Raw genomic sequence first — 25,974 nt, 5'->3', positions numbered from 1 at the left:
CAGAGGGAGAGTTGCAGGGTGGAGGAAGAGGAGGGCATCAACAGCAGGTAATGACTGAGGAGGAGGTGATGCAGGGATAGTGGGAGACAACGCAGAGAGAGACGCGGTCCAGAGGAGAGACACAACCCTCACGCAAGCTAACGCAAAGCCACTCAAAGCCACGCAGAGGTGACGCAGGAGTGGGAGCAGAGTCGCCAAAGTGTTAGAAAGTCTCAAAGGGAAAGTCTCAGGTGTTTTCTTTCAGTTTCTCTGTACAATAATTCCTTGTAAAAGAAATTGTTGCTGAAGACTAATAAATCCCTCATCTGCTGCACCAGTTTTCCCAAATTGGGTTTTTCTAGGGACAATTGTCCAAAAACAACTGTGTTGATGTGATTGGTTCTTGTGCATGTATTTTTCTCTGGGTAATTGTGTGATAACTGCAGTAGAATTATTTTAATATTTGCTGAAGGGATTTCGTAAATAACTTATTGTGAATAATAAGTAGGTGAAATAAATCAGTTGTTGCATTAGAATTTCAATTTAGAAATTTTCATAGTACGCTCTACAATCGTTTGCCATATGCCCAAAATTTGTACAAGAATAGCAATAACCAAAAATATACTTTGGTACCTGAAGGATGTTGCTTGCCTTGATCAAATTCTAAAGCTTTCTACCTTGAGATCCTTTGATAATTTTCCTCTTGAATTCTTGACACCTTCTACACAACTTCTTGGAGTAGGGTTTCCTTTAAGGTTATCTTGATTAATATTCTTGCTTTTGCTGGAACTGGGGGCATCAACATCTCTTTCAAGCTTCTCCACATCCTTGTTGCTTGATGCATTAGAGTTTGCATCGTTTTTTCTTAAGGGTTCACCTACATAACCAAGACCTTATTTATTAAGGGGGGATTTTTTGATGACTTAAGATGTCATCTATGGTTTGAGATCTCTTTAGACTCTTGTTCAGCTGATCAACTTCCTTCCTTGGGAGATCAATTTCTTCTTTCATCATCTTGCATTCTTCATCCTTCTTTGCTAGATGGTTCTCTATTTCTTCCTTTATCCTTTTTGCTTCACAAGTTTGGGCCTTGAGAGAGGAGACATCTGATTTCAATCTTAAGATTTCTTCATCTTTTTCCTCTATTTGGGATGCTAATGACATTTCTGTCCTTTTTTGCTTCACCTACTTGTCCTTCCATGAGGGCCAAAACTTCCATCACCTCTTTAGCTCCTTGTACTTGTTTCTTTGCTTCTTCCAGCTGAGATTTAAGGGAGGAGACCTCTTCCTTGTATTGACCAATTTTTGCTTCAAATTTGTTCAAGTCCTCATGTCTTTGTTCAAGATGGTTTGACAAAATATCTTCCCTTTTCTTTGCTTTATCCAACTGATTTGTCATGGATATGACTTCTTCATGATGCCTTTTCTTGTTTTGATTCAATTCCTCCTTAAGCTTGGTGAACTCCTTATCTCTTTCTTGTACTTGAAGCTTGAAGAGGTCAACTTCCTTCCTTGTCTTGTCAAGGTCATGGTCACCATCTTATGCTTTCCTTTTGAGTTCCTCATTTTCTTTTTTAAGTTGCTTATTTCTTCTAGGGCAACTACAAGCTTTGTCTTAAGATCTATTTCAACCTCTACTCCAAGAATTTCTTCATCATCATCTTCCTTTATACAATTGGTCCCTTCATTTTTGTTTTCATTTGTCTTCTTTGGTTCATCTTGATGCTCTTTGTCATCATCTTTTGGATCAGAGGTTATGACCAATAATCCTTTAGCGTGAAGATCTTGAAGCTTTTCCCAAAGCTCTTTTGTTGATGAACAATTTTCCATTCTGTCCTTTATAGGATTTGGTAGCCCACTCAAAATTGCCTTCATTTCTATTGCATTATGCACTTTGGATTCTTCTTCTTCTATTGTGCTTCTAGAAATCATTGAATCCCAAACTTCAAAACCTTGAGTCATCAAAAAGAATTTCATTCTACCCTTCCATACTTCAAAATTTGTTCCATTCAACATGGGGGCTTTGACTACTTGATTTTCATTTGAATTTTTGACTGAGGAAGAGACATCTTTAGAAGGTTTGGAGCCTTTCTTCCTTGACCTTGCCATTTTTGTTCTAAGGATCTACCTTCCAACTATTAGGCTGTGAGTGAAGGTACTAGCTCTGATACCAACTGTTGGAAATACGAAGAGGGGAGGGTGAATCAATAATTTTTTTACGATTGTTACTTTTCTGCCAATTAAGATCTCTTAGATAGAACACAAAAAGAACACTAACAAAATAGATACTTTTTAACAAGAATTAACGGGAACTCCAATCCTCTTTACAATGAATCAAGTACAATAATAGATTAGGGCCCCAACCCTAGATGAAGACTCCAATCTTCAAACCACTGGGCTCCAACCTATACTCTGCAAGCACCAACTTGGACTTCACGAGGCTCCAACCTCTCCACTAGCATAAGCTCCAACCTCTCCACTAGCACAAGCTCCAACCTGATCTTCTTGAGGACTCTTATCCTCTAGGGCTCCAACCCTTTGCTTCAAGACAAGTACAATGGTTCTTCAAGGCTTCCTTAATACCTTCTGCAACAAGCCTTGACAATATTCAATACCACTCTCAATCAATCTTCAAGAATTCCTTCACTAAGCTTCAATAGTGCATGGATGTTTGTTCTAACAAGATCTTCACAAGGCTTTCAACAATGCATGGGGGTCTGCTCCAACAGTGCCTTAAAAAAAAGTCTCCAAGAATACCTTCAATCATCAATGACAACTTTGAAAATTGCAAATATGTCTTCAATGCTCTTCATGATACCCAAACACTTTTTCAAGGTTACTTCATTAGGGTTTCATAATGACTTCTTCAATTGGTTGCTTCCAATAGTTCTTCAAAAAAAAACAATTTTTTGCTCCAGGTATCGCAAAGGTCTCAGCGATCAGGTTTTCAAGCTTTCTTCAACAAGATCTTCAAAGGGTGTTATCTTCAATATTCAAGAGTCCTTTCAATGGTGCTTCGAATAGGGTCTCGGATCACTTGATGGCATACATTAACTATTTTAATCCATGCAAATTTGTGCCTCAAAGAGGGTCTCAGATCACTTGATGGCATACATTAACTGTTGTAATCCATGCAAATTTGTGCCTCAAATAGGATCTTGGATCACTTGATGGCATACATTGGCTAATGCCACGACAAATTTAGCAAGTCTACAAGCTTCAGATGGATCAATATAGGAATTCCCAGTGAATCACCTTTCCTGAGCTACAAGACTGATCCAACTATTTGCGAAAATTCACCAAATGGTCCTCCGACTTAATGTTTGTTTTATCTCAAAAATTAGATCTGGAAAATTTAAAATTAGTCACTGATATGTGCCCTATTACAGGGCTGAAAGTACCACTATACACCAAATGAGTTAGTCAATAAAGTTGCCTCCAATTGATAGCAGAAATGGAACAGAAATTAAGGAACCTTAAAAGCAAAGACAAACACAAATTTCATGCTCAGTCAATACGACCTTTCCTTCAGTATTAGTGACTATGCCTAGCCGCAAAGAATGGATTCTTAATTTGCAAGGCCACAAAGATCCAAGGAAATCCTAGGCCGAGAATCACATAACAACCACCCAAATTTATCCTCCAAATTGCCAATACAAAACCGCTTAAGATTGGATACTTAGTGAGAGTCGAGATCTATATAAAAAATTTCAAACGAAACCTGCCAAATGAATCCAAATTAAAAAATAAAAATAAAAACCCTTCTTCATATATTCATTGACTTCAACAGAGCTAAAGAGAGATTTCAGTGATAATTTATCTCTTTCAGTTTTGAACTCGTGCTTTACTACACATCTTCCTTTTTCCTTGACCGAATTGATTTGCACTTTCTACAGGACTGAGTTGTATCTTCTTTTTTCACTCTACAACTATGTTGCATGAGTTTCCGTTACATGGGTATTTCGGGTACGGGTGAACAAGCATTCGACACAGCTATAATCTGTGCCCAAATTTACAGGAAACGTCAAGTTGGGAGCGGCAATAATATAATATATTAAAATTTAATATATATTAAAAATAAAAATAAAATAATTAATTTATTTCCATCCAAAACTTGTCAATCAAATTCCATCTTGCAATGAAATATGTAAAGATTGAACTTTGAAACACTGCCTGAAAAAATCAAAATATTAATCCATCAACAATTTGCCAATCAAATTCCTTGCCAGCAAAGAAACATGTGGAACTCCCAAACCGAAAAAGGCTATTATTACTTGATTATTATGTGATTTCATGCAACACTATATTATATTCAACTTCGAAATTCAAGTTTGGAAATTTATAAAATGAAACTGACTAACATGCTACTCTTTCTCTTTCTGACCATCACTGTAATTTGTTGAATCTTATCATTAAAACTTCAAGATAGACTTCAAGAAAGTAGACTTATTTGCAATTTTTGAACTTCAAGATTTGCAACAGAAGCTGCCAAGGAATCACTGGCAACTCTATATTTTGTTGAAACCTTTGCTACATCTCCACATATTTGTCGCTTTACAGAGCCCATGCAGTTCACCCCCCTGACCTGACATGTATCACTTAGAAAATAAACAAATGGTACCTTCTCTGCTCAAAATAGGTACCCGCAACGTCAAAATTTGTTGTTGTGAAGCTCCCAAAAAGCTCCAAAGTACTCATTGAAGCTCCCGTCGACTTTGGAATGTTTCCTACCAGCTCCCAAGCTCCCAAGAGTGTGGGAACATGGGGTACGTGCTCTCCAATGCCTGGGAGCGGTACCCATGTTACTATGCTCTACAATGTACATCGCATATCTTTGTTGAGGATCATCTCTTAACCGAACTATTATTGCTTATATTATATTGATTCATTGGTTTTGAACTCTCATGACTTAAGGAGAGTCGACTTATGAATAGGAGGCCGACTTATGTTGGTGGAGCCGACTTGTGAGTGGGAAGGCCATCATAAAGGTAAGTAGTATTTATTTTCACCTTTTAGAATAGAATAGTGTATGTTGAGAGAGGTTAACGACATAGAGATTTAGGATTATAAATCTTTAGAAGAGAGTATGTGCTTAGGGTATCAAGGGATTTTATAGAAGAGCTTTATAACAGAATGTGACAATGATTTAGGAAGGGATTATTGGGTTTATATATGGCAAAGTATTTAGGGTAAGCTTACATGCATTTTAGGGTTAGGGTTTCATAAAATAATGAGTCATTACTAATTAATGTTTACTCCTAGGAATAAGTTTTCTTCATGACACATAGAGCTTGTAGTCAACACCTAGGGTTTTATCAATGCATTATAATTAGGGTTTTATGGGCATCATCCATTATGCATATTACGACATTCTTAGGGCATCATCAATAACACATTAATGCACAAGGGCTTGCTTAGGGTATCATGCATATTTCATTTTCATTTAGGGTTTTTAGGGTTAGTGTTTTTCCATCGTTAACAATGCTCATATTAATGACAACTTTGACCAACAAGGTCGTGGTTGCAAAAGGTTTTAAATTTAATCTTTCAAAAAAAAAGAGTGCCACTAGTAGCATCACTTTGCAAAATAGAGGTAAAAGCAACCACTAAATGCAACCTCTAAATAATGTCAGAACTTTAAAGAGTTCTTGTTAGGTTGGTAACATTGTTAAAGGGGTTAGTATTAGAAAACATAAGTTGGGATGCACTATTTTTTTATTCATAGATATACGACAAAAAAGATAGTAGTAGATATGATGCGCCTCCAAAATAGGTATTGCAAGTCAACCAATTGGAATAAGTAACCCTCCTCAAGGGGCATTCCTAGATATGTAGAGTAACACATCCATTGATCCCCACATAAAGGAGATCATATATGTTCATCTTCTCTTCTTTTTTGCATTCCAATTTTCTTAAATTGCACATGAATGATAGAATGAGATGTAAGAATTTTTTTCCCATAGACTAATTAGCCTCATGGATGTTTAATAAAATCCCATTCTATTTTAATCTAATAAGTGACAAGAAAGATATATATGACATTTGATTTGAGAATAAAACGTGGAGTGATAAAATATTTTCAAGGCATCAAACATAGTGCTTTTCTTTCTATGAAACATGAACGAAAACTAACTACTTGAAGTTAAAAGAGAATTGTATGTACTTACAATAAGGATGTGATATCCAAAAAAGTAAGTATTTATCTAAGAAATGAAATAGTTTATTATTCAATAAACAAAAATAAACAACTGCTTATGCCTTCGTTATTTCCTTACTTCTGTATTTTTGTGTGGGCTCCCCCATTCAAGATAAGTTGCTAAGATTGTAGTTCTTTGATCCTTGTCAAATGAAATTGTTGCTTAATCAAAAAGGAGAAAGAATACATCCTTAAACAAACAAAAATACCTTAATGTATTTAGAGAGGGAAAGTACCTTGAAAACAAGCTCCTCAAAGCAATGTTCTACATTGATGCGTGCCTTTGCACTACATTCAAGATATATGCATTTGTGTTGCCTTGCAAAGTTAATACCCTCTTGTTTGCTGACAACCCTCTCATTTTCCTGTCACATAATCCATATTTCAAATGGTCAACCATGCTGACAAGTAAATAGATACATGTTATTCATTATCTATAATAATTGATTACAGAAACCATTCACGCTTGGTAACATAAACACAAAAAAATGTCAACGAGGACTAATGCAAATATAATCAAATTTCACCACTGTATGGATCCTACATTTTTGTGTAATAAGTAGAATGATAGCATAACAGCAAGCCTATATGCACTTTCTATAAGTCAATGTGTAAGTAGATATCATAGAAAAAACCTTATCAATTTATTACAATCTACTAGAGAATCAGCAAAGAGTACATGTAACAATAGCTATTTTACATTAATAGATATCTTCCTAACAAATGTTTAGTACCTAGATGACCAATTTGCATAAAATATCTTGATATACGTTCCAATATATGATTGGTGCAACTATTGCAATTCTGAAATATAATATTCTGGGAACACAATATTTTTACAAATATATAAAAATATCAACCATATGAAAGCTAATAATAGACATATCATATACATAAAAGCTAAAATACACAACTCACACATCATATGTACAATAAAATAATCAACTTAATGCATTTGGGATGACATTGTCTTTGTTTAGGGTGAGATTTATATATTTGACCTAGTAGGTGTGAAATAAGTTCATGTAATGGGATAATGGGAACCACAACGCTTATCTTTGTACTAATTTTTTTTCTATTTGGGTATTGTCAACGTCCACTAGTACTTGTGCAACAAGAGGGTTAGGATCTAGCAACACCCCATCACATTGATCTTGTTTCAGATGTTGACACATATCAGGATTCGTTCCAGAGTCAGTTTCATTAGAGCCCAGGAAATTGTTATTTTTAGCAGTTTAATTTTTCTAGTTTTTGAAGATCAGGACCCTGCATGTCAGAGATGATTATATAATCTTGATCCCTGTAAAAAAGGGAATCCAATGAAACTACTTTTAACTACATGCAAAATTATCAGTCTTGCCGTTTTTTTGCTTTTTCAGATTGACTATGTTTCATCTCTTCAGGATTAGTGTTTGTCACATTTTGCTTTTTACAATAAGACTACTTTTGGGCATGTCTATAGTTAACACTTTCTATGTATAGCAGGTACAGGTTGGATGTCACTGTCGGGAGAAGGCTGTGATGGCATGACCAAGTCTTGGTGGGTGAAAGACAGTTGGGTTAGGTGTTGGACACCTAATCTGGAAGGGTTGGCGTGTAAGAACTCCAACAGTCACGGAAGTCCAAGAGACCTCTTGAAACATGAAACCAAGGGTCACACAATGTATTTATATGTACATCCTAGTGAATAAAATTGCATTCTACGATTTATCTTACTTTACTTATCATTTTATGTGTGAGTTTAACATGGTATCAGAGTAGGTGAATTCCTGCCCTTTTGCTCAAGTTTGAGCCACTAGTTTTCGTGGCGTTCTCTGCAGTCGCACTTGCTCCAAAAACCATAACTATTGTCTATTAGCTTGTTAGACTGGAGTGTTATTTTTGGCATTTTGCCTTTTGGTCGGCCATATTTGTCTTGCATGCCTGCAACTACTATGCTTGGCATGCAAGAATGATAGTTTTTGTAGCATCATATGTGTTGTAGCCTTGAAATTTGGTGGAGAGACTAGAATACATGAGATCTCCAAAACCCAAAAATCGTTTCTGGAAATTCCGCCTATAAATGACTTAATTAGATTATTAACCAGTTTTTAAATATCTCCTCAGTCTAAACTTAGGGAATATGGTTAATTAATCAGTATTAATTAAGTCAAGGCGTGAATCATTTAGAAACTCACACGAATCGATCCAGAGATGATCCTTGCCATTGATTAAGTTTTAATCTTGGTTGTTGGTGCTCCAATAGAGGATTATAAGAGGAGGTCGATGTGGTGATGGAGATCACACTTCAATAGTTCGATTTGATGAGTAGATCAATTTCTAGAATAGCAACAATCAGTTGTCAGAGAGAGAGCCAATGAGATCGAAGCAGTGACAGAGGGGCAAGGACAGTGAAGTTGTATGAAGGATACCAGATCCAGTGAGTGCATTTGCATAGAGGCAAGTGAGCCATAGTGAGGTTGACATAGAGCTGCGCAGTAGCCTCTAGAGGCACAGTCGATTTACTGAGGAAGATTGACGTTTTCAGTTCTATAGGCCGGGAAGGAGTCCCAGAGTTCCAAAGAAGCGTCTTTCTAGTGAGCAGAAGGCAGAACAACTTCATTAGAATCCAGCAGAAGGCAAGCTGTCCACTCAGCTACACAGAGGCTGACGTAGTGCCTTAGAAGGCCAAAATTTTGAAGGCAAATGGTGCCGGGAAATTGCTTGTGGGGTGAGGAAAATTCCTCTCCATATTTTTGCCAGTATTTCTTTGTAGGATTGCCAGTTTCGGCATCTCATTGTACTCAGATTATTTCACTGTTGATTAATAATAAAACCCTTAGCTGCTACATCAGTTTTCCCAAGTTGGATTTTTCCGGGGACTTTTGTCCAAAAATAATTGTGTTATTTTTATGTGTGTGCGTTAATGTTTCTTCCAACATTTATTCTTCTACAGTTTTATTTGTGTAGATTGCAGTGAGATTTATTCAGTGTTTGTCGTAGCAAACAACAAATAAATTGTTAAATTAAATTAACAATTAGGAGAATAATTTCCAGTCGCTGCAATAGGACTCTGGTTTTCGTAATTTTCACATGGTATTAGAGCACAGTTGATCAGCCGAAGAGCTCAAAAGAGAAAAGAAGGAATTTTTCTACTCAGTGTGGGTAGCAGAACGAAATTCCCAAGGGAAGCACAGTCTTTTGCCAGGAGGCTAAGTTGCTTGAGGAAGTTCGATTTTTCTGAGCAGAGGCAGAAAAATTCGATTTTCCAAATCGAGTGATTCCAGAGACAAAGGAAGCAACTCAGATTTTTCGTTGGGCATATTTCTAGCTGGATGCAGAGGTTTTTGCAGCAATTCGCTAGAGCAGAGCCAGTGTCAGGGTGGAAGAGAGAAGAGCACACACAGAGTAAAAATTTTCCTCGAGGAACTTCTAGTCTCAAGAAGTTCGATCTTTTTCCTTTGCAAATTGGCAGCAGTTGTGAGCAGATCTTCTCACTCCAGAAGGGAGTGCGAATAGAAGAGCAATAGCTAAGCAGAAAGAAAGAGGAAATTTTCGACAGTTCGTTGAGATGGCCACTGCTGGCCTTCGTGATCACGATAGGTTGGATGGAGCTTCCAACTATGTCATTTGGAAGGCAAGGATGTCCTTCCTTCTAGATGAATATGGCTTGAAAGCCTCTAATGATGATGTAGTGGCGGTTCCTTAGGATGTATATTGGCAGAAAGAATACAAGAAGGAGATGGCACGAAGAAGTATTTGATCCTAGACAGAGTCAGGGATCACGTTGTCTCACATATAACTAGCAAAGATATTGCCAAAAAGATGTGGGATGCTCTGTGGGATGCTCTCTCCACGTTGTACCATGGTACTTCTTAGCAACAAAAGATGTACCTAGAGGAGAAGCTAAGACTCATCCAGATGCAGAAAGGAGAAGGCATAGACCCCTTCCCTACCAAGATTCAAGAGGTCTGAGACCAACGGTTAGTTGTTGGGGCAACACCTCAACCCTCAGAGCTAGTGCGATTGGCACTAAACAGTGTCTCCGAGGAGTGGCAGGTATTTGTCCAAAGTATTTTGGGCAGAGATACATTGCCAAGGTGGGACAAGATGTGGGCCGATTTGCAATAGGAGGAGTTACAACGAGCTCTATTGAAGAGTTCCATCAGTGTCAGCAACAATGGATTGAAGCAGGTGAGGGAGGAGGAGAATGTGTCCCTCGCATTTAAAGGTCCATGTTAAGGATAGGGAGACTGGAGGAAGAAGAAGAAGGACTTGTCGAAGGTCAAGTGCTTCAGATGTGGTGAGCTTGGTCACTACAGTACCGAGTGTCCTCTCAAGAAGAAGGGCAAGGAGGAGAGGCAGGACTAGCAAGAAGCTTCAATAGAGATCGATAGGCTGTCCTCCAGACTAGAGTAAGACTTTGCCATGTTTGTTGATATTCCTCCAAGCGTGAGGTGGGGTGACTTGGTGTTGTAGCCCCAAAGCACTACAGATGGGCAAGATCCTTGAGGAGTCCACCTCATGGATCATCACCTGGCTACGGGGGCCCTAAGTATTCAGTAGCAGGATGGATCAGTAACCTTTGATGCAATCAGATGGTAGAGTGACAGTTGTAGAGACTAGTAGCAGTTAGATGTTGGGGAGCGTAGTGCAGAGTTGGTGATAGTGCAATTGGCACAGTGCAAGGTCAACAGCAACGCAGATTTCTCAATGACAATGCAGATTCTAGCAGTATTCAGAGGCTCAGGTGACAAATGCATTATATTAATCATAGTTGATTCAATATTTTGGATGCTTTTTAGTTGCATATGTTACAGTTGCAGTTGCACTCTTGGTAGCAATATGGCAGTGTCAACAACAACACAGATGCAGCATTTATCAAAATTGCACAATGGTTGGTGGGTAGTATGGCCAGACATCAACAACATGACAGGCAATGATGTAGAGACAGGGTGTTGCCATAGGTGTGCAATAGCACTAGAACACATTCCTCACTAAGAGGAAGTGTTAATTTTTGTAGCATCGGATGTGTTCTAGCCTTGAAATGTTGAGAGGATAGAATACATAAGATCTCCAAAACCCAGAAATTGTTTCTGGAAATTCTGCCTAGAAATGACCTAATTAGATTATTAACCAGTTTTTAAATATTTTCTAAGTCCAAACTTAGGAAATATGGTTAATTAATCAGTATTAATTAAGTCAAGGTGTGAATCATCTAAAATCTCACACGGATCGATCCAAAGATGATCCTTGCCATTAATTAAGCTTTAATCTTGGTAGTTGGTGCTCCAACAAAGAATTATAAGAGGAGGTCGATGTGGTGATGGAGATCACACTTCAACAGTTCGATTTCATGAGCAGATCGATTTCCAAAGTAGCAGCAGTCAGTTTCCGGAGAGAGAGCCAGTGATATCAAAGCAGTGAGAGAGGTGCAAGGACAGTGAAGCCAAAGGAAGGATTCCAAATCCGGTGAGTGCATTTGCAAGAGGCAAGTGAGCCACATTGAGGCTGACATAGCGCTGTGCAGTAGCCTCTAGAGGCAAAGTTGATTTGCTAAGAAAGATTGACGTTTTTAGTTCCCAAAGCGCAGGAGAAGCACCTTTTTGGTCAGCAAAAGGCAGAACAACTTCATCAAAATCTAGCAAAAGGCAAGTCGTCCAGCCAGCTACGCAGAGCAGCATAGAGGCTGACGCGGTGCCTCAGAAGGCCGAAATTTTGAAGGCAAGTGATGCCAGAAAATTGCCTGTGGGGTGAGGAAAATTCCTCTCCAAATGTTTGTCAGTATTTCTCTGTAGGATTGCCAATTTCGACATCTAGTTGTACTTAGAATATTTCACTGTTGCTTAATAATAAAACCTAGGTTGCACGAAACGAGGAAACGGGTACGAGTTTCTGAAACGGGAAGCGATACGAAACGCGACCTCCCCAAATTTTGGAAACAGGGAAATGCAAATATATATATATATATATATATATATATATATATTGAAAATATTTAAATATATATATATGTGTGTGTGTGCAATCATAAAGCATAAATGATACATTATAATTTATTACATTTAAACATTAAGATTTAATTTACATCACATTTACTCATAAATGATCACATAATGAAAATAAAAATATCGGAATATCCAAAAGCAACCTTTATTATATATCCAAATCTTAAAATCAGCCTTTATTTATATTAATATATGAGGTTGCAAGTACAATAAAGACTACAAGGCTGCAAGAGAGAGATCCAAATCAAGATTTTATGTATCCACATCCCATTCTTTAGAAGGACCACTGTTGTATTGGGAGTCTCCTCCTACATAGTCAAACGACCTTACTGCTCTTGATTAAATACAAGTTTCATACCCTAGTACCCTACATGATCTTGATTATTGGGAGTTTCCCCTGCATAGAGGGCTTGGTTCTCTTGATTAAATACAAGTTCCATAACCTAGTACATGATAAAATCCAATGGAAACATTGCAATCCCCCCAATCCTGAAATCCTAAAAAACAGATAAGTCTACTGGATTTTGAGTGAGATCTAAAATTCTACTTCCTCCATATGAAATCCAATGAGGGCGAAACCACTCTCAAACATCCTGAGTCATTTCATGGTAATGTTAAAAATTTAAGTAAAATGATGAAAATGAAAAATAAAGGAGAATATCACTTTTACTTTAAGAATTTAACATTACCATGAACTACATATGCCTCAAACTTCCTGATGAACTGCATATCAACACTAGGGCAAAAATTCACTTTTATAACTTTAGACACGCATCTAGAAGCAACTAGAAGTCACTAGCATACCCTAAAAATAAATTAAAAAAAAAACACAAGTTAATGAAGAAACATGGGTCATATGGCCATGAAATGCATTCCGGTTGTATTGGCCACGTTTCTGTTTCAGTAAACGTGGCAGTACGGCCGGAAACATGTTTCACGGCCATACCAAACGCGTTTCGTACCAGTTTCCATACGGAAACAGACCTCTGTACGACGTTTCCTGCAACATAGAATAAAACCCTCGGCTACTGCATCGGTTTTCCCAAGTTAGGTTTTTCCGAGGACTTTTGTCCAAAAAAATTGTGTTATTTTTATGTGTGTGCTAGCATCTCTTCCAGCATTTATTCTTCCGCAGTTTTGTTTATGTAGATCGCAGTGTGATTTATTCAGTTGTCGTATGTAGAAATTTAATGATCTATACCCCAAGCCTAGTTTACAATTTTGCAAGTGTTTATTTGACCCAACCCACATATTTTGTCATGCTAATATAATTTTCAGTATGAATTCATTGTAAACATTTAATGAGTGCTTCTACTAATTTTCACATTTTCTAGCAGCTATAATTAAATTAAAAATTATGCAAGCATTCAAGCATGAAAGACACTTATTTTTGGTCAAGGTGACCCTAGAAAAACCCCACATCCTTTTGGGGAAAACCAGTCTTCAAAGGAGGATTTTATTGCTTGAGAAATTAGTCTAAGTACATAATAAATAACCACAGTACTTATCTCCCTTTCGCTGAAGCATTAAATGCAAATCTAGGAAATTGTGCCCACTGATATTTTTCAAATTTTCGCAATTTTAAGTGCCCAGAATTTTCTGCACTTTTACACGGCTCAGCTCCTCGATTTCTATGCTCAGGAATCTGCCTCAAAATCTGTGTTAAAATAGCCTTGATTTCTATGCCCAAAACAGCCTCGAAATCTGTGCAAATACAACCTCGATTTCTATGCAGAAGACTGACTGTAACTCCTAGAAATTTGTGATAAACAACAGCTAGGAACCTCCTCGATTTTCGTGCTGCTTGGAGTAGACTTCCCAAAATTTTTGCCTCAAATTTCGGGCCTGTTCTAAGCTGATTCCTCCTCGAAATGCGTGCTCAGAACATCCTTGAAAATTGTGCCCAGCTCCTTGATTTTCATGCTGCTGTCCCTCAAATTTGTGTTGCCTCCTCAAAATGTGTGCAACAATTTGTACAGTTCCTTGGGATTCGAGCCTCCTATGGCTGCCTCCCTCCTAGCAAATCAAACTCTCCTTCTCTTGCAGCTATTTCTCCTTGAAGATCTCCTTTCCTCTTCTTCTCTCCTTCTCTCAAGTGTGAAGTGAGGAATGAGCCTCCCTTTTCTCCTTTTGTCTTTTGGAAAAGATTGAATCCCTAACCGTAGGATTCAATCTCTGATAGCCCCTGCAATGGCACAGTCTGATCCCTCTCTGCCTCCACTCTCCGCCCGCCTTCCTCATCGTGACAACAGACTGCTGGCATAGTCCGCTTTGCAATGGCTTTCCCTCAGGAGGGGCTTCAATGCCTTCCCCTTCAATTGAAAGAGATCCTCAAGTGAAGAATACAACAAAGCCGACTGGTCCATAACAAGAAGATGCGGATAAAAGAGACTCCCCAATGCAAGAAACGACAAACGCTTCCGCTGATCAGTCAGACAGGCGCAGTGAAGTACAAGAAGAGAAAAATGGGCAACAGGAAACGCCCAAGGTTACTTCAATGACATGCAAACCCATAGCGGTTGAAAGACCCAAGATAGAACTTCCCAGCCAAAGAATCAATGGTCACATCCAGTACATGAAGGACCATGCGCTCATTGGAAAATTTATTGGATTCTGGCCGACTGAAAAAGCTTTGCAAGGATGGATCTCTGCCAAATGGAAACCCAAGGGACATGTCACCCTGCAGCTAGGACCAAAAGGGTTTTTCACTGCAATCTTCATTTGCATCGAAGATCGGAACAGGGTCATGGATGAAGGTCCCTACTTCTTCAACTCAGCTGGTTTGTATTTAAGGGAATGGGTAGAGAGATTTAACCCTGACAAGGAGGATTTCAACTAGGCACCAGTCTGGATTAGGATGTACTCGCTCCCGTCGGAATACTGGGACGAAGAATCGCTCAGAGACATTGGCAAGGGGCTAGGGGAGTTTATAAAAATTGCTGAAGAAACGAAGCTGCGCAGATACACCTCCTATGCTCGAATTTGTGTCTTCATGCGCCTGGACAAAGCCCTTCCGGACTCGGTAAGTCTCTTCCATGATGACTATGAATGGATCCAACCCTTGGATTTTGAACATGTTCCCTTTCGCTGTCGTAAGTGTCATGCCCATGGGCATCTTTTTCGGGATTGTCCTCTAAATGCTAAACCCCAAGCCTCTGACCCCTCAGACAAGTCGGCCCATGATGGCTTCACCAAGGTCGCAAACCGCAAAAGATCGCATAAAAAACCTTCCTCCGGAAAAAAGCCCCAGCAGGACGCTGCCTCCATTCCCTCCACAAGCAACAGCTTTGAGGTTCTTGCTAAAACTTCAGAAGACCCACCTCTGATCTCTCTGCCAATCCCACCGCTGATCATCTCGTCCTCCCCCCCCCTCTTTCTGGCTCCTCTCCCACTCCCTTGCCCCTAAAAAACAGCATTGGAATCCCTGAGGCGGCTCGAAAGGACCCTGATTGGAAACCTAATGAAATGGATGTTGATGGACTCCCCAGTCAAAACCTGCACCTAGCAATCACCTTAGCAGAAAGCAGTTAGATGCAACACATGGAAGAAGAACTGGAAAGCATTGATTTGGGAGGGCTTGACATTTTCGAGCTTGAACAAGCATGCAGAAAGAAAGACTACGACAAGATTCAAGAGCATCAGCTCAGTACACTGGAAGTCATCATCTCCAGGGCTTACCAACAACAACAACTGGGCATACACTCGGGCAATCAATGGGATGGCAACTTCCCTCCTAAAGATTCCAAAAAACGCGAAAGAAAGACGGATCTTCAAAGAACTATTGCAATAGGAAAAATCCTGGTAGACTCAGGCAGATATGCTAAGTTGACAAAGTATTACAAGTCCACCACTAATAGTGAATCATGAAGCTCACCTCTTGGAATCTAAGAGGGCTCAATAGCCCCGGGAAACTCAAGATGATAAAAAACATGATAAAGCAAGAGCAGTCCCAGATCTTCTTTTTGCAGGAAACGAAATGTAATAGCAACACACTTGGAAACATCCTTTCTAGAGCTTGGCCGGGTTGTCACTCGGTTGTAGTGGATGCTTCGGGTGCCTTCGGGGGACTAGCAATCACATGGAACACGCAAGCTATAACGCTTTCAAACTTTCATGCATCCCATCACATTATACAGGCTACTTTTCATATAATCGGCACCAACATTCATGGACATCTCACTAATGTTTACTTCCCACAGGAAGCAGGTAACAAAATTGCTCTTCTAGACACAATACAAGTGCTTAACTTCAATAGAGTTCATCCTCTTCGGATCATTGGAGGAGACTTCAATATGATCACCAAGCTGGAGGAAAAGCAGGGAGGCCGTGCCAAGCTGGAATTGGAAAATAGCCGCTTTAAAGAATTTATCCAAAACAATCTGTTAATTGATCTGCAATTCTGCAATGGAATGCACACATGGAACAATCGCATGGTTGGGCGGCAACAAATTGCTTCTAAACTAGACAGATACCTCATCTCTGATAATGCAGTGCATCTTGGAGGCGACATCTTGACATCAATTCTTCCATTCTCAGGCTCTGATCATTGGCCTATCTCTCTCCAATGGCAAAGACCAGGCAACTCTACCAGGCATCCATTCCGTTTCGAAGCTTTCTGGCTCACACATCCCGCCTTCAACGACTTCATCAGATCCTCTTGGAACAACTTCCCTTCGCCAGAAGGTTCAAAAATGTTTCAGTTTCAACAGAAACTCAAATTCTTGAAATCCAAAATCAAACATTGGAATCAAGAGACTTTTGGCAACATCTTCCAGGCTCAACAAGATCTAAACAGAGAAATGAGAGAACTCCAGCAACAGATAATCACAGAGGGATACAAGGAAGGGACTTTGGAACAGGAAAAGCACATTCACAATCAATTGGAAGAGAGAAGAAAGCATGAACAAATCCTCTGGGAGCAGAAATCTAGGATTAGATGGTTGAAAGAAGGAGAAAGGAACACTAAATTGTTCCACAGAACAACAATACAGAGAAGAATGCACAATACCATCTCTTTCATACAAAATCAAGGAGGGGAACGAGTGGAAAACCATGCAGAGATCGAACAGGAGTTCATTAGTCACTTCCAGGAGGTCCATCAAGAACCCCAAATTGATAGACGGCCTGCTATAGAAAGGATCACTCAAAATGTGTCGAAAATCATCACAGAAGAACACAACCAACTCCTTCTCCGACCAGTTACGCCTCAGGAGGTGGATTTGGCTATGAACCAGCTCAAGGAGGGCAAAGCTCCTGGTCTGAATGGATTCACTACTACATTCTTCCACTCTTTCTGGGATCTTATAAAAGAGGAGGTGTGGCAAGTGGTGGAGGAATCGCATACTCTTCATTGGCTTTTGCCCTCCCTCAATTCAACCTTCATCACCCTCATCCCAAAAGAAGAGAACACCAGCACTCCGGACAAATTTCGTCCAATCGCACTTTGCAATGTCATTTACAAGGTGATATCTAAAGTCATTGCCAACAGGTTGAAGCCGCTTTTGCCCTTGCTCATATCGCCTGAACAATCTGGATACGTAGAAGGAAGACAAATTTTGGACGGCATTATCCTCACTCATGAAATCATACACTCCCTCAAGCACTCCAAACAGGCAGGTATGATTCTCAAGATTGACCTCTCTAAAGCTTTTGATAAGTTAAGCTGGACCTATATTCAAAAAATGTTAACAGCCTTTGGTTTTTCCCCAATGTGGGTTCGTTGGATTCTGAGTTTAATTTCTTCATCATTCTTCTCTATCCTCATAAATGGCATACCCTCTCGACCTTTCAGTCCCTCCAGAGGTATCAGACAAGGAGACCCCCTCTCCCCTTTCCTTTTTGTTCTAATGGCGGAAGGCTTGGGACGCCATATCAAACAAGCCCTCCTCTCCCAGCATCTTAAAGGCTTATCCATTCACAATTCTCCAACCATTACTCATCAACAGTTCGTTGATGACAACATGCTTTTTGGGTACCCCTCTGTTCAAGAAGCCTCCCTCTTTAAATCCCTTTTGAATGACTTCTCTGACGCTTCAGGAACGAGCATAAACATGGCTAAATCGCAGATCTTCTTTTTTCACACCCCCCTATCACTCAACATGCTATTGCCCGCATTTTGGGCTTCTCCATAGCCTCCTTACCTTCCAAATACCTTGGAGCCCCCCTTATAAACTTTGCCATCAAGCAGGCCTCATGGCATATGCTCCTTGAGAAACTTGAATCTCGTCTCACTTTATGGACTCACAGAACTTTGAACATAGCTAGCAGATTAGTGCTAATCAAAGCTGTGCTACAGGCAATGCCTCTCTACCTTTTCTCAATCCTGGCAGTGCCTAAATGGGTCCTTAAAAAAATAAAAGCTCTACAGCGCAATTTTCTCTGGGGTGCAACAGGCACAAATCGCAAATGGGCCTTGGCAAAATGGACCACAGCATGCAAGCCAAAAGAAAAAGGGGGTATAGGTCTGCGAGATCCTAGTCACAGCAATGCAATCATGGGCGCAAAAATATGGTGGCAATGGCTCTCTGTACCCAATAAACCATGGGCAGCCATATGGACAGCTAAATATGCCAACCACAGACCAATGGAGGAGCTTATCAGATTCATTCCTAATGAAAAAGGATCACTAATATGGAACGCTGCTAGACAACATTTCGCGCTGATCCAACAACACAGTGTTTGGGAAATAAAAAACGGCAGCATTGCTCGGTTCTGGACGGATGCCTGGAATCAACTACCAAAGCTCAACGGCATCTTTAGACCGCCTCCTTGCCAAGAGAGGGAGGAGCAACAAAAGGAATCCATCCAACAACAGTGGACTCCAGAGACTGATCAAGGATACAGACAATGGAAGCAGATCGACAGGCTGATCAGGAATGCAAATAACCTGACTAAGGAGGCCTTGGAGAGGGAGCTCCAAAATCGGCGCATTAGATTTTCCGAAGGCAAGGATATTTTAAGATGGGGATATACCCCCAGAGGATCCGTCACCACCAAAGAGGCTTATAACATTTTATGCAAAGATGCAACGCCCCTGGATCCGATCTAGGGCAGAATCTGGTCACCGGGTACTTGGCCCAAAGTCTCCCTGATCCTCTGGCTTGTTGGGCACTGGAAAATCCTCACTTGGGACAATCTTAGGAAACGAAACTTTCATGGGCCTTCCATGTGTCCCAACTGTAATTCTCAGGAGGAAACGCTCCAACATCTCCTGGACTCTTGCACTCTTGCCAACCAACTGTGGGAGAAGGCTAGCTTCCGCTGCCAAAAATGGTGCAGAGGGTCCGTAGATATTATCAACTCCATTGGTCATTGGCACCAAAACCCTTATAAAAGCAAGCTCCTCAACCAATTATGGAGATTGATTCCCGACCTCCTCCTCTGGACAATCTGAAAAGAAAGGAACAAGCGCATATTCAAAGATCAAAGCACTCCTCTAGAAATCATTTGGAGCAACTTCTGTCTCAATCTTAAAGAGACCTTGGCACTTCAAACTTGGCATCTGGACGATCTCCCCACTCTTGCAAATGAGAAAGCCATCTGGGAAAACTGGAACATACAACTCCCACAAGGCACTCACAATCACAGACCTTCAGAAGGCAACATCATCAGAAAGCACTCATGGACCCCCCCTCCAAAGCACACTTTCAAACTCAACTTTGATGGAGCTTCAAAGGGCAACCCCAGTAAAGCAGGATTTGGTGGCATATTCAGAGATCATGAGGGTTCGCCTCTCCTAATATACTTTGGAAACATTGGCTGGGACACGAACAACTCGGCTGAACTGGAGGGTCTCTAGCAAGGATTACTCCTTTCCCAGCGACATGGTTTCCAACCTCTGGAGATCGAAGGTGACTCCCTACTCCTCATCAACCTGTTCAATCTACTCCTCAATGGGGCTCATGCGCATAAAATTGCCAAAAGTTGGAGACTTTAAGCCAGATTGGATGCAATAGAACAATCGCTTCATACCAATCGTGCCATCATATTCAATCATGTTAAACGAGAAGGAAACAAGGTCGCTGATCTACTTGCTAATTTGGGGGTGGAAAATGGGCACACTCTTCTCACTGGAGCTCTAGACATAATTCAGAATCATGATCAAGAACAGGAGTGCAAAATTCTAGTCCAAAGGGATGCAGCTCCCCCGGATGCGGGTGTATAGACGGGCCTTAAATCTGATGGGACAGGGGTGGCGCGAGGTGGAACGACACCTGCCTACCCAGTACAGAATGGATAAACGGCATATGAACGGAGGATCTCGGCATTTGAGAAGCGCAGTGTTCACTTGCTATATTTCAAGTGGCTCTGGATCTCCCATCCTGTCCGACGCTCTGGTTAATGCCTTCGCACGCTCCGGCTTGCCTCAGACCTCGGCTCTCTTCAATGCAACAGTAATGGCGGGTGCTTCTCGATGCGTGAAGGGGGATTATAATTTAAGGCTCAGCCATGAGCTTGCTGTGGAGCCGCCTTCGTCGATTCATTTGCATTACTATCTAGCTTCTGGCCTCAGCTATGGTTTCTATCTGTATGGTGTTGGCCCCGTCTTCTCTGCTGCCTCTCATAGCTTGAAAGGGGAGGCTACTCTGAAGCTTTGCTCTGGTCTTTATGCAGAATCGCCTCCATTAATCCCTTGGTTTATCTCTTGGGCCTCTGGCCTTCGCTTTGTCGTTCTTCTGATTTGCTCTGGCCCTGTCATTGCTGCTGCCCAGCCTCGTTTTTCTCCCGCTGCTTCTGTCTCCCCAATGCCTTGTCGCTGCCATAGAATGCGGTCCCGCAGGGGCCAACCTCGGCGCGCGCCTTCCAGCCCTTCCTCTGATTCACCTTCCCTTTCCAGTGATTTCTCTGTCAGCCACTACCTTCACACCCGCAGTGGGAGAGGGCGTCTTCTTGCCTCCAGCCACTATCCTGTGCCTTCTCCCTCGTCTGGCTCCGCGCTCTTCACCTTCAACTGCTCTCTGAACTGCCCAAGGATTATCACTCACATTTTGGTGGTCTTCCATGAGGAAGCCCAGGAGGGGGAGCCAAGCTCTCGTCTGGAGGACCCTGACTCTGTCACTATTCGACTTCGAACTTCCAGATGGGGATTGGCAGCACGTCTTTGCAATCTCCGGATGCTCAAGCTCGCAGTGCTCAAGCAGTTGTGATGGCGCCAGTTGATCCTGGTCCTTCCGAATCTGAAGCTGCTCTTGCAAGGGACCTGCCTGATACCAATTGGTGCCGTATAGTTGAAGAGCCTCCAGATGATTAGTTTTCTCACTGTTGCCTTGCTTTCGTGCCCTGCGGCCCATACAACTGGGCATGTTTATGTTCAAACAGATATGTGGAATTTTTGTTCATTTCTGAATTTTTGTAAACTCTGCATTTTCAAGAAGATCATAACTTGTTCCCCTGCGTGGGTTCTAATAACTGGTTCAAGACTAAGTTCCCTGACGTGGAGTAGTCTCCTTCTTTGCTTATCTTGACAACTATGCCCTTCTTCAGGGCAGTGTTTTTTACTACAATCACACTGTAATTTTACTCCCTTTATGTTAATAGATTAATCTTATTTAGAAAAAAACCATAGGATTCGATGGTTGAGATTTAATCTGCAAATCTCAAGATGTATGGTTGAGATCACTTTTCCCAAGTGACCCCCCTCATACATTGGCCCCTTCACATAAAAGCCTCCTAGTACATTTTTCAAAATGTACACTGTTGTCGCGCAGAATGTCTAAGCACCACGACAATGCTCAGACCGGGCGCTGTCACCCTGATCCCCAATCTCTCTGTTTAAGCCGTCTCCCTAGGCTAAGGGGAGTAGACCCTATGGGATAAAGGAAAACCAACTGGAAATCAGCTGGCTTGGGAGACACAACGGGGGAAACAAGCAATTGATCGATATTTAAAATTTGATTAGATCTTTAAATGTTTAAGACCAGTGCCTTCGCTAGATAAAGTGAAAACTCAGTGATTGGTTTGCTGCTGCTGCTTAGGAAATAGAAATGTGAACAAACCTTTTAACAATTTCTTGAAAATACTTATAAAAATATCTAACATATGATAAGCATTAATACAATCAAGCAATAATGATCAATTTCAATGACTTAGCAAAGCTCCAACAATTAAATTTTCAAAAAAAATCGAATAGGTTGAATAACCATGAAATTTAAAAGCTAAGCACCTAAAAATTAAAATGATTATGCTTGAAATTCCAAACCTAGGAAAATTTATCTTTTTCCAATAGTTAAGCTCCAGAGAAAAATTTAAGCACCTTTAACTATAGTAAAATGATAAAATATTGATACCATAAAAATCTTTTCTTTCAAAGCTTTAAATCCACAAACTTAGAAAATCCTTTTGCTAAGCAAGAATTAATGCAAGTTTTTTAATTTTTAAAAGACCATACGCATCCAAATTGCTCAAAAATTTATATGTTTGTGTAAATGTTTTTGGGCATTTTTTTTTTTTTGGATTTATTTTAAAATCAAAATCAAAATAGACCAAAACTAAAACTAAATATATCCAAAGCTAAAACTAAAGCCTAACTCAAAAATCAAACAGAATAAATAAAATAAATCTAATTCTAAACCTAAAACCTAATCGTATCAAATATATGACAATGAAAAAAGGAGAAAGTCGAAATGCGTTGAGTTTTTATTGTGCAGGCTTGGATGTTCGATGGCAGGAGGAGGAGCAAGTGAGAAAGATCGCGTGGAGGAGAGTCGACGTGAGGAGGAAGAGCAAGACGGGAGCTAAGCAGACGTCGAGGGAGGGGAGGTTGTGATAGGAGCTGCGTAGGGAAGGCAGCGATTGGAGCAACTTGAGCTAGCTGTAGGGTTTGAAGTCATGGATGCCACACAAGTTTCAAAAGTCTTGACAGTGGGTAAAGGAGCTCGATAGCAAGTTTAGGAAGTTATGCAGGCAGCGTGGGATGGGCTGCGTGGTTTGGCAGGTTGCTGAGAAGAGGGTTTGGCAGAAATGCGTTGATGAATGTAGCTCGCAGATGAGTGAAGGAGGATGCATAGGCAGTGTTGAAGGTTGCGCGTGGCAGAGAAGAGACACAAGGAGGAAGGCTGCGTGTTGATTTGGTGGATGGGGACTGCGTGCCACTATGTGAGGGGTTTAGGAGAGGCGTGGGTGAGCCACAGGAACTGGGCAGCGAATGGTGGCAAGATGGTCAACGGGCAACGTGAAGAGGGTTCAATGGTGCAATGATTGGAAGGCGACTGTGGGCTGAGGGCGTTGGAGAGCAACGAAGGAGGCACTGCATTTGACAGTGTGAAGGTTGTGTGGAGGGAAGGAGAGTATGCATGCAAGGAGGATCGATGGCGAGGGAGAGCAAGATAAATTCAATGGATTTATTGCAAGGGAAAAAGGTTGTTGATGGCAGCGTGAACGCTTTCTACGGGCTATGCAGGCCTTCGATGGATTATTGCAGGCAGTGGATTTGGAGCAATGGGTAATGGCGGTGAAGGGTCTTAATCAGTTTCCTAAAAAAAAAAATCGAAATTTTCCTGTAAAAGGAAACCCCAGGCAGCAGACAAGAAGATGGACCAGAAAACCCTCCAAATTCTCCAATAAATTTTAAATCACCCTGCTTCAGATTTGTCTAATGAAAACCCCGAAAAAATTTTAAGATTTGTACCTGCACTGATAAAAGAAAAATGCTCAGAAACAAAATATACAATAATGAAACCTTAAAAACCCTAGCTAAATAATTATAGTAATCACAGGCTGAAAGCTCTAAATAGCCAGATCAATCAGTATGCCACACATATTTTTTAAAATTTATGATTTAAAATGAGGTGCTTCAGAAAACCCTTCATGCATCCACAATAGAATTTCTAATGATAAGCCCAGAATCAAAACCAACTGGGCTCTTCATAAAATGCTATCTGGTAGTTGGCTGGTCCAACTGAAGACTTCCCCAAACGCCCGATGATCTCAGAATCAAGGATTTCCTGCAAAACTTGATTCAACCATTAACATAGAGAGAGAAAATGACAACGAAATTCAGATCAAATGGAGATACCTGTGTTTAAATCACTCTTCAATAAGCTAACATCAATGGCTGAAAGTAAATCTATGCAAGTAAATAAAACATCTTACAGCATTTTCCTGCAAAGTAACACCAACAGAGATTAACCCCAAATTCTTTCTTTATTTGCACATGAAAAACGATTACAAGAGAGCTTTCACTTAGCACAAGACTCTAAGATCTAATGATCTCAACTGACCACTGACCTCCTATTTAAAGAAAAATTTCCCAACAGCTAGTTCGAGTAATCCTTGTCAAAGCAATCTCGATCGTTGATGAAGATCAAAATATCTTTTAATCTCATCTATTGAAATTAAATTATTAAGGAAATTCGAAATTATCAATTAAATGCATTTTAATTAATTCAAAAATTATTTTTTTGAATTAATTTCCTCAAAAATTGACTTTGACTTAACCCTAGGGACCAAGGGCCTAAAATTTAGCAAAATAATCATTTAACCTTAGTCCCTGGGGCCTGGACCGCTCAAAATTTAATTTTTTAAAGGACCCTCGAATTTAGCCTTTGGAAAATTTAAAATTACCTAGGACCTAGGACTTATGAGGGGATAAATTTTTTTCTAACCCTCAAGACACTTTACATCATGATTTTTACATTTTTACATCTTAAGGGGGAAAACCCATTTAACATAGACCCTCATAGGCTACCCAGTTCTGCGACACAAATATAATCTAGCAGATCAAGCAGTTTGTAATAAAATAACCTAACCAAATAGTTAGGGTTATCACTTTTACAGAGACTCGATCTAACACACTAAGACTCCCCTAAGATTCTAATGACAAAATCCATTCCGACTTTGGGGTCAAGTTGAAGGAAAACTCTGCCGATCATGGATCGATGAGACAAAAAACCTTCCTGAACGTAGATCATCACTTAAAAGATTAGGTTTACCTAGGCAATTACATACATGACATAGATTTGCTAAGATTATTTACAATTTACACATGCAGATTGGGTTTACAAAATAATATGATCAAGTTGATGATGATAGTTGAATGGCATAGACACATTGATCAAGCGCTATCCCTTTTGCGAAAAAAAGGGGGTGTACTGTTATGGGTCATTGACACATAGTGGTCAACATCTAGCTCTACTTGGGGACATGTTATTGCACTGTAGGAATGTGAGAATCTAGAATCTATGTCCACGCAATACACAACAAAACATAAGTAGTATCCATCCAAAAATCATCATATAACACTAAGCACAGGAAAGATATAAGTTCTTCATTTATTAACTATCTAGTAACAGGAAAAGTAAATCTAATCCTAAAACAGAAATGAAATGCTGAAAAGACAAGGAGTAGGATTAGAAATACGGAGAATGCCCCATGGCATCAAATGCATTCAGTATAGTGTACACTTAGCATTTGCCTGCTTTCAAGCAAATTTGTCGGTTGCTTCTCGGATGTGCCATGTCCAATTCTGCATACGATATGACTTTTTCCTATCCGAAAATCAAGCTGCTTACAACTATCTGATGCATCAAATCGCTTTCTCGTTCTCTTTCTCTTGCGTTTTTTCTTTGTGGCAGGGTGTATCACTGATGACATGGAACCTTCTGCTTCAAAACTCTCAGATGAAGTATGTAGGATATGCATGACATGTCTTTCTTCATCTTGCATTTGATTTTTATCGTTTTTAATTTCATCTTGATCACCTTCAATTAACCACTTTTCAATGGAACAAATGACCTCCTCATAATAAGATGGAGCTTGTTGCTGTAGATAAGGAGGCTTCTGATCTATCAATGTTTCCTTGTTTCTTTCATCCTC

General features: G+C 40.2%; 1 protein-coding gene across 5 annotated transcripts in view; it reads right to left on the bottom strand.

Annotated features, from left to right (window-relative positions):
- LOC149156835 (ras-related protein RABC1-like) overlaps positions 1-25,974 on the bottom strand; it is a 385,206-nt gene that overhangs the window by 78,974 nt on the left and 280,258 nt on the right. For 3 of the 5 annotated variants that reach the window (XM_089445298.1, XM_089445296.1, XM_089445297.1), the window contains exons 6-7: positions 6,412-6,540; positions 6,255-6,317 (exon numbers count right to left, since the gene is read on the bottom strand). In XM_089445298.1, the coding sequence (XP_089301424.1) occupies positions 6,255-6,317; positions 6,412-6,540 (192 nt within the window). The remainder of the gene's footprint in view (positions 1-6,254; positions 6,318-6,411; positions 6,541-25,974) is intronic. The other 2 variants (XM_089445300.1, XM_089445299.1) reach the window with 1 other exon arrangement.

Source organism: Pinus tabuliformis, chromosome 9 (assembly GCF_031772625.1).
Source record: "Pinus tabuliformis cultivar Carrire ecotype Pingquan chromosome 9, CPIR1, whole genome shotgun sequence".
Lineage (NCBI taxonomy): Eukaryota > Viridiplantae > Streptophyta > Pinopsida > Pinales > Pinaceae > Pinus > Pinus tabuliformis.
Note: the sequence above shows the minus strand (reverse complement) of the source record. Positions and strands in the feature narration are given on the sequence as shown.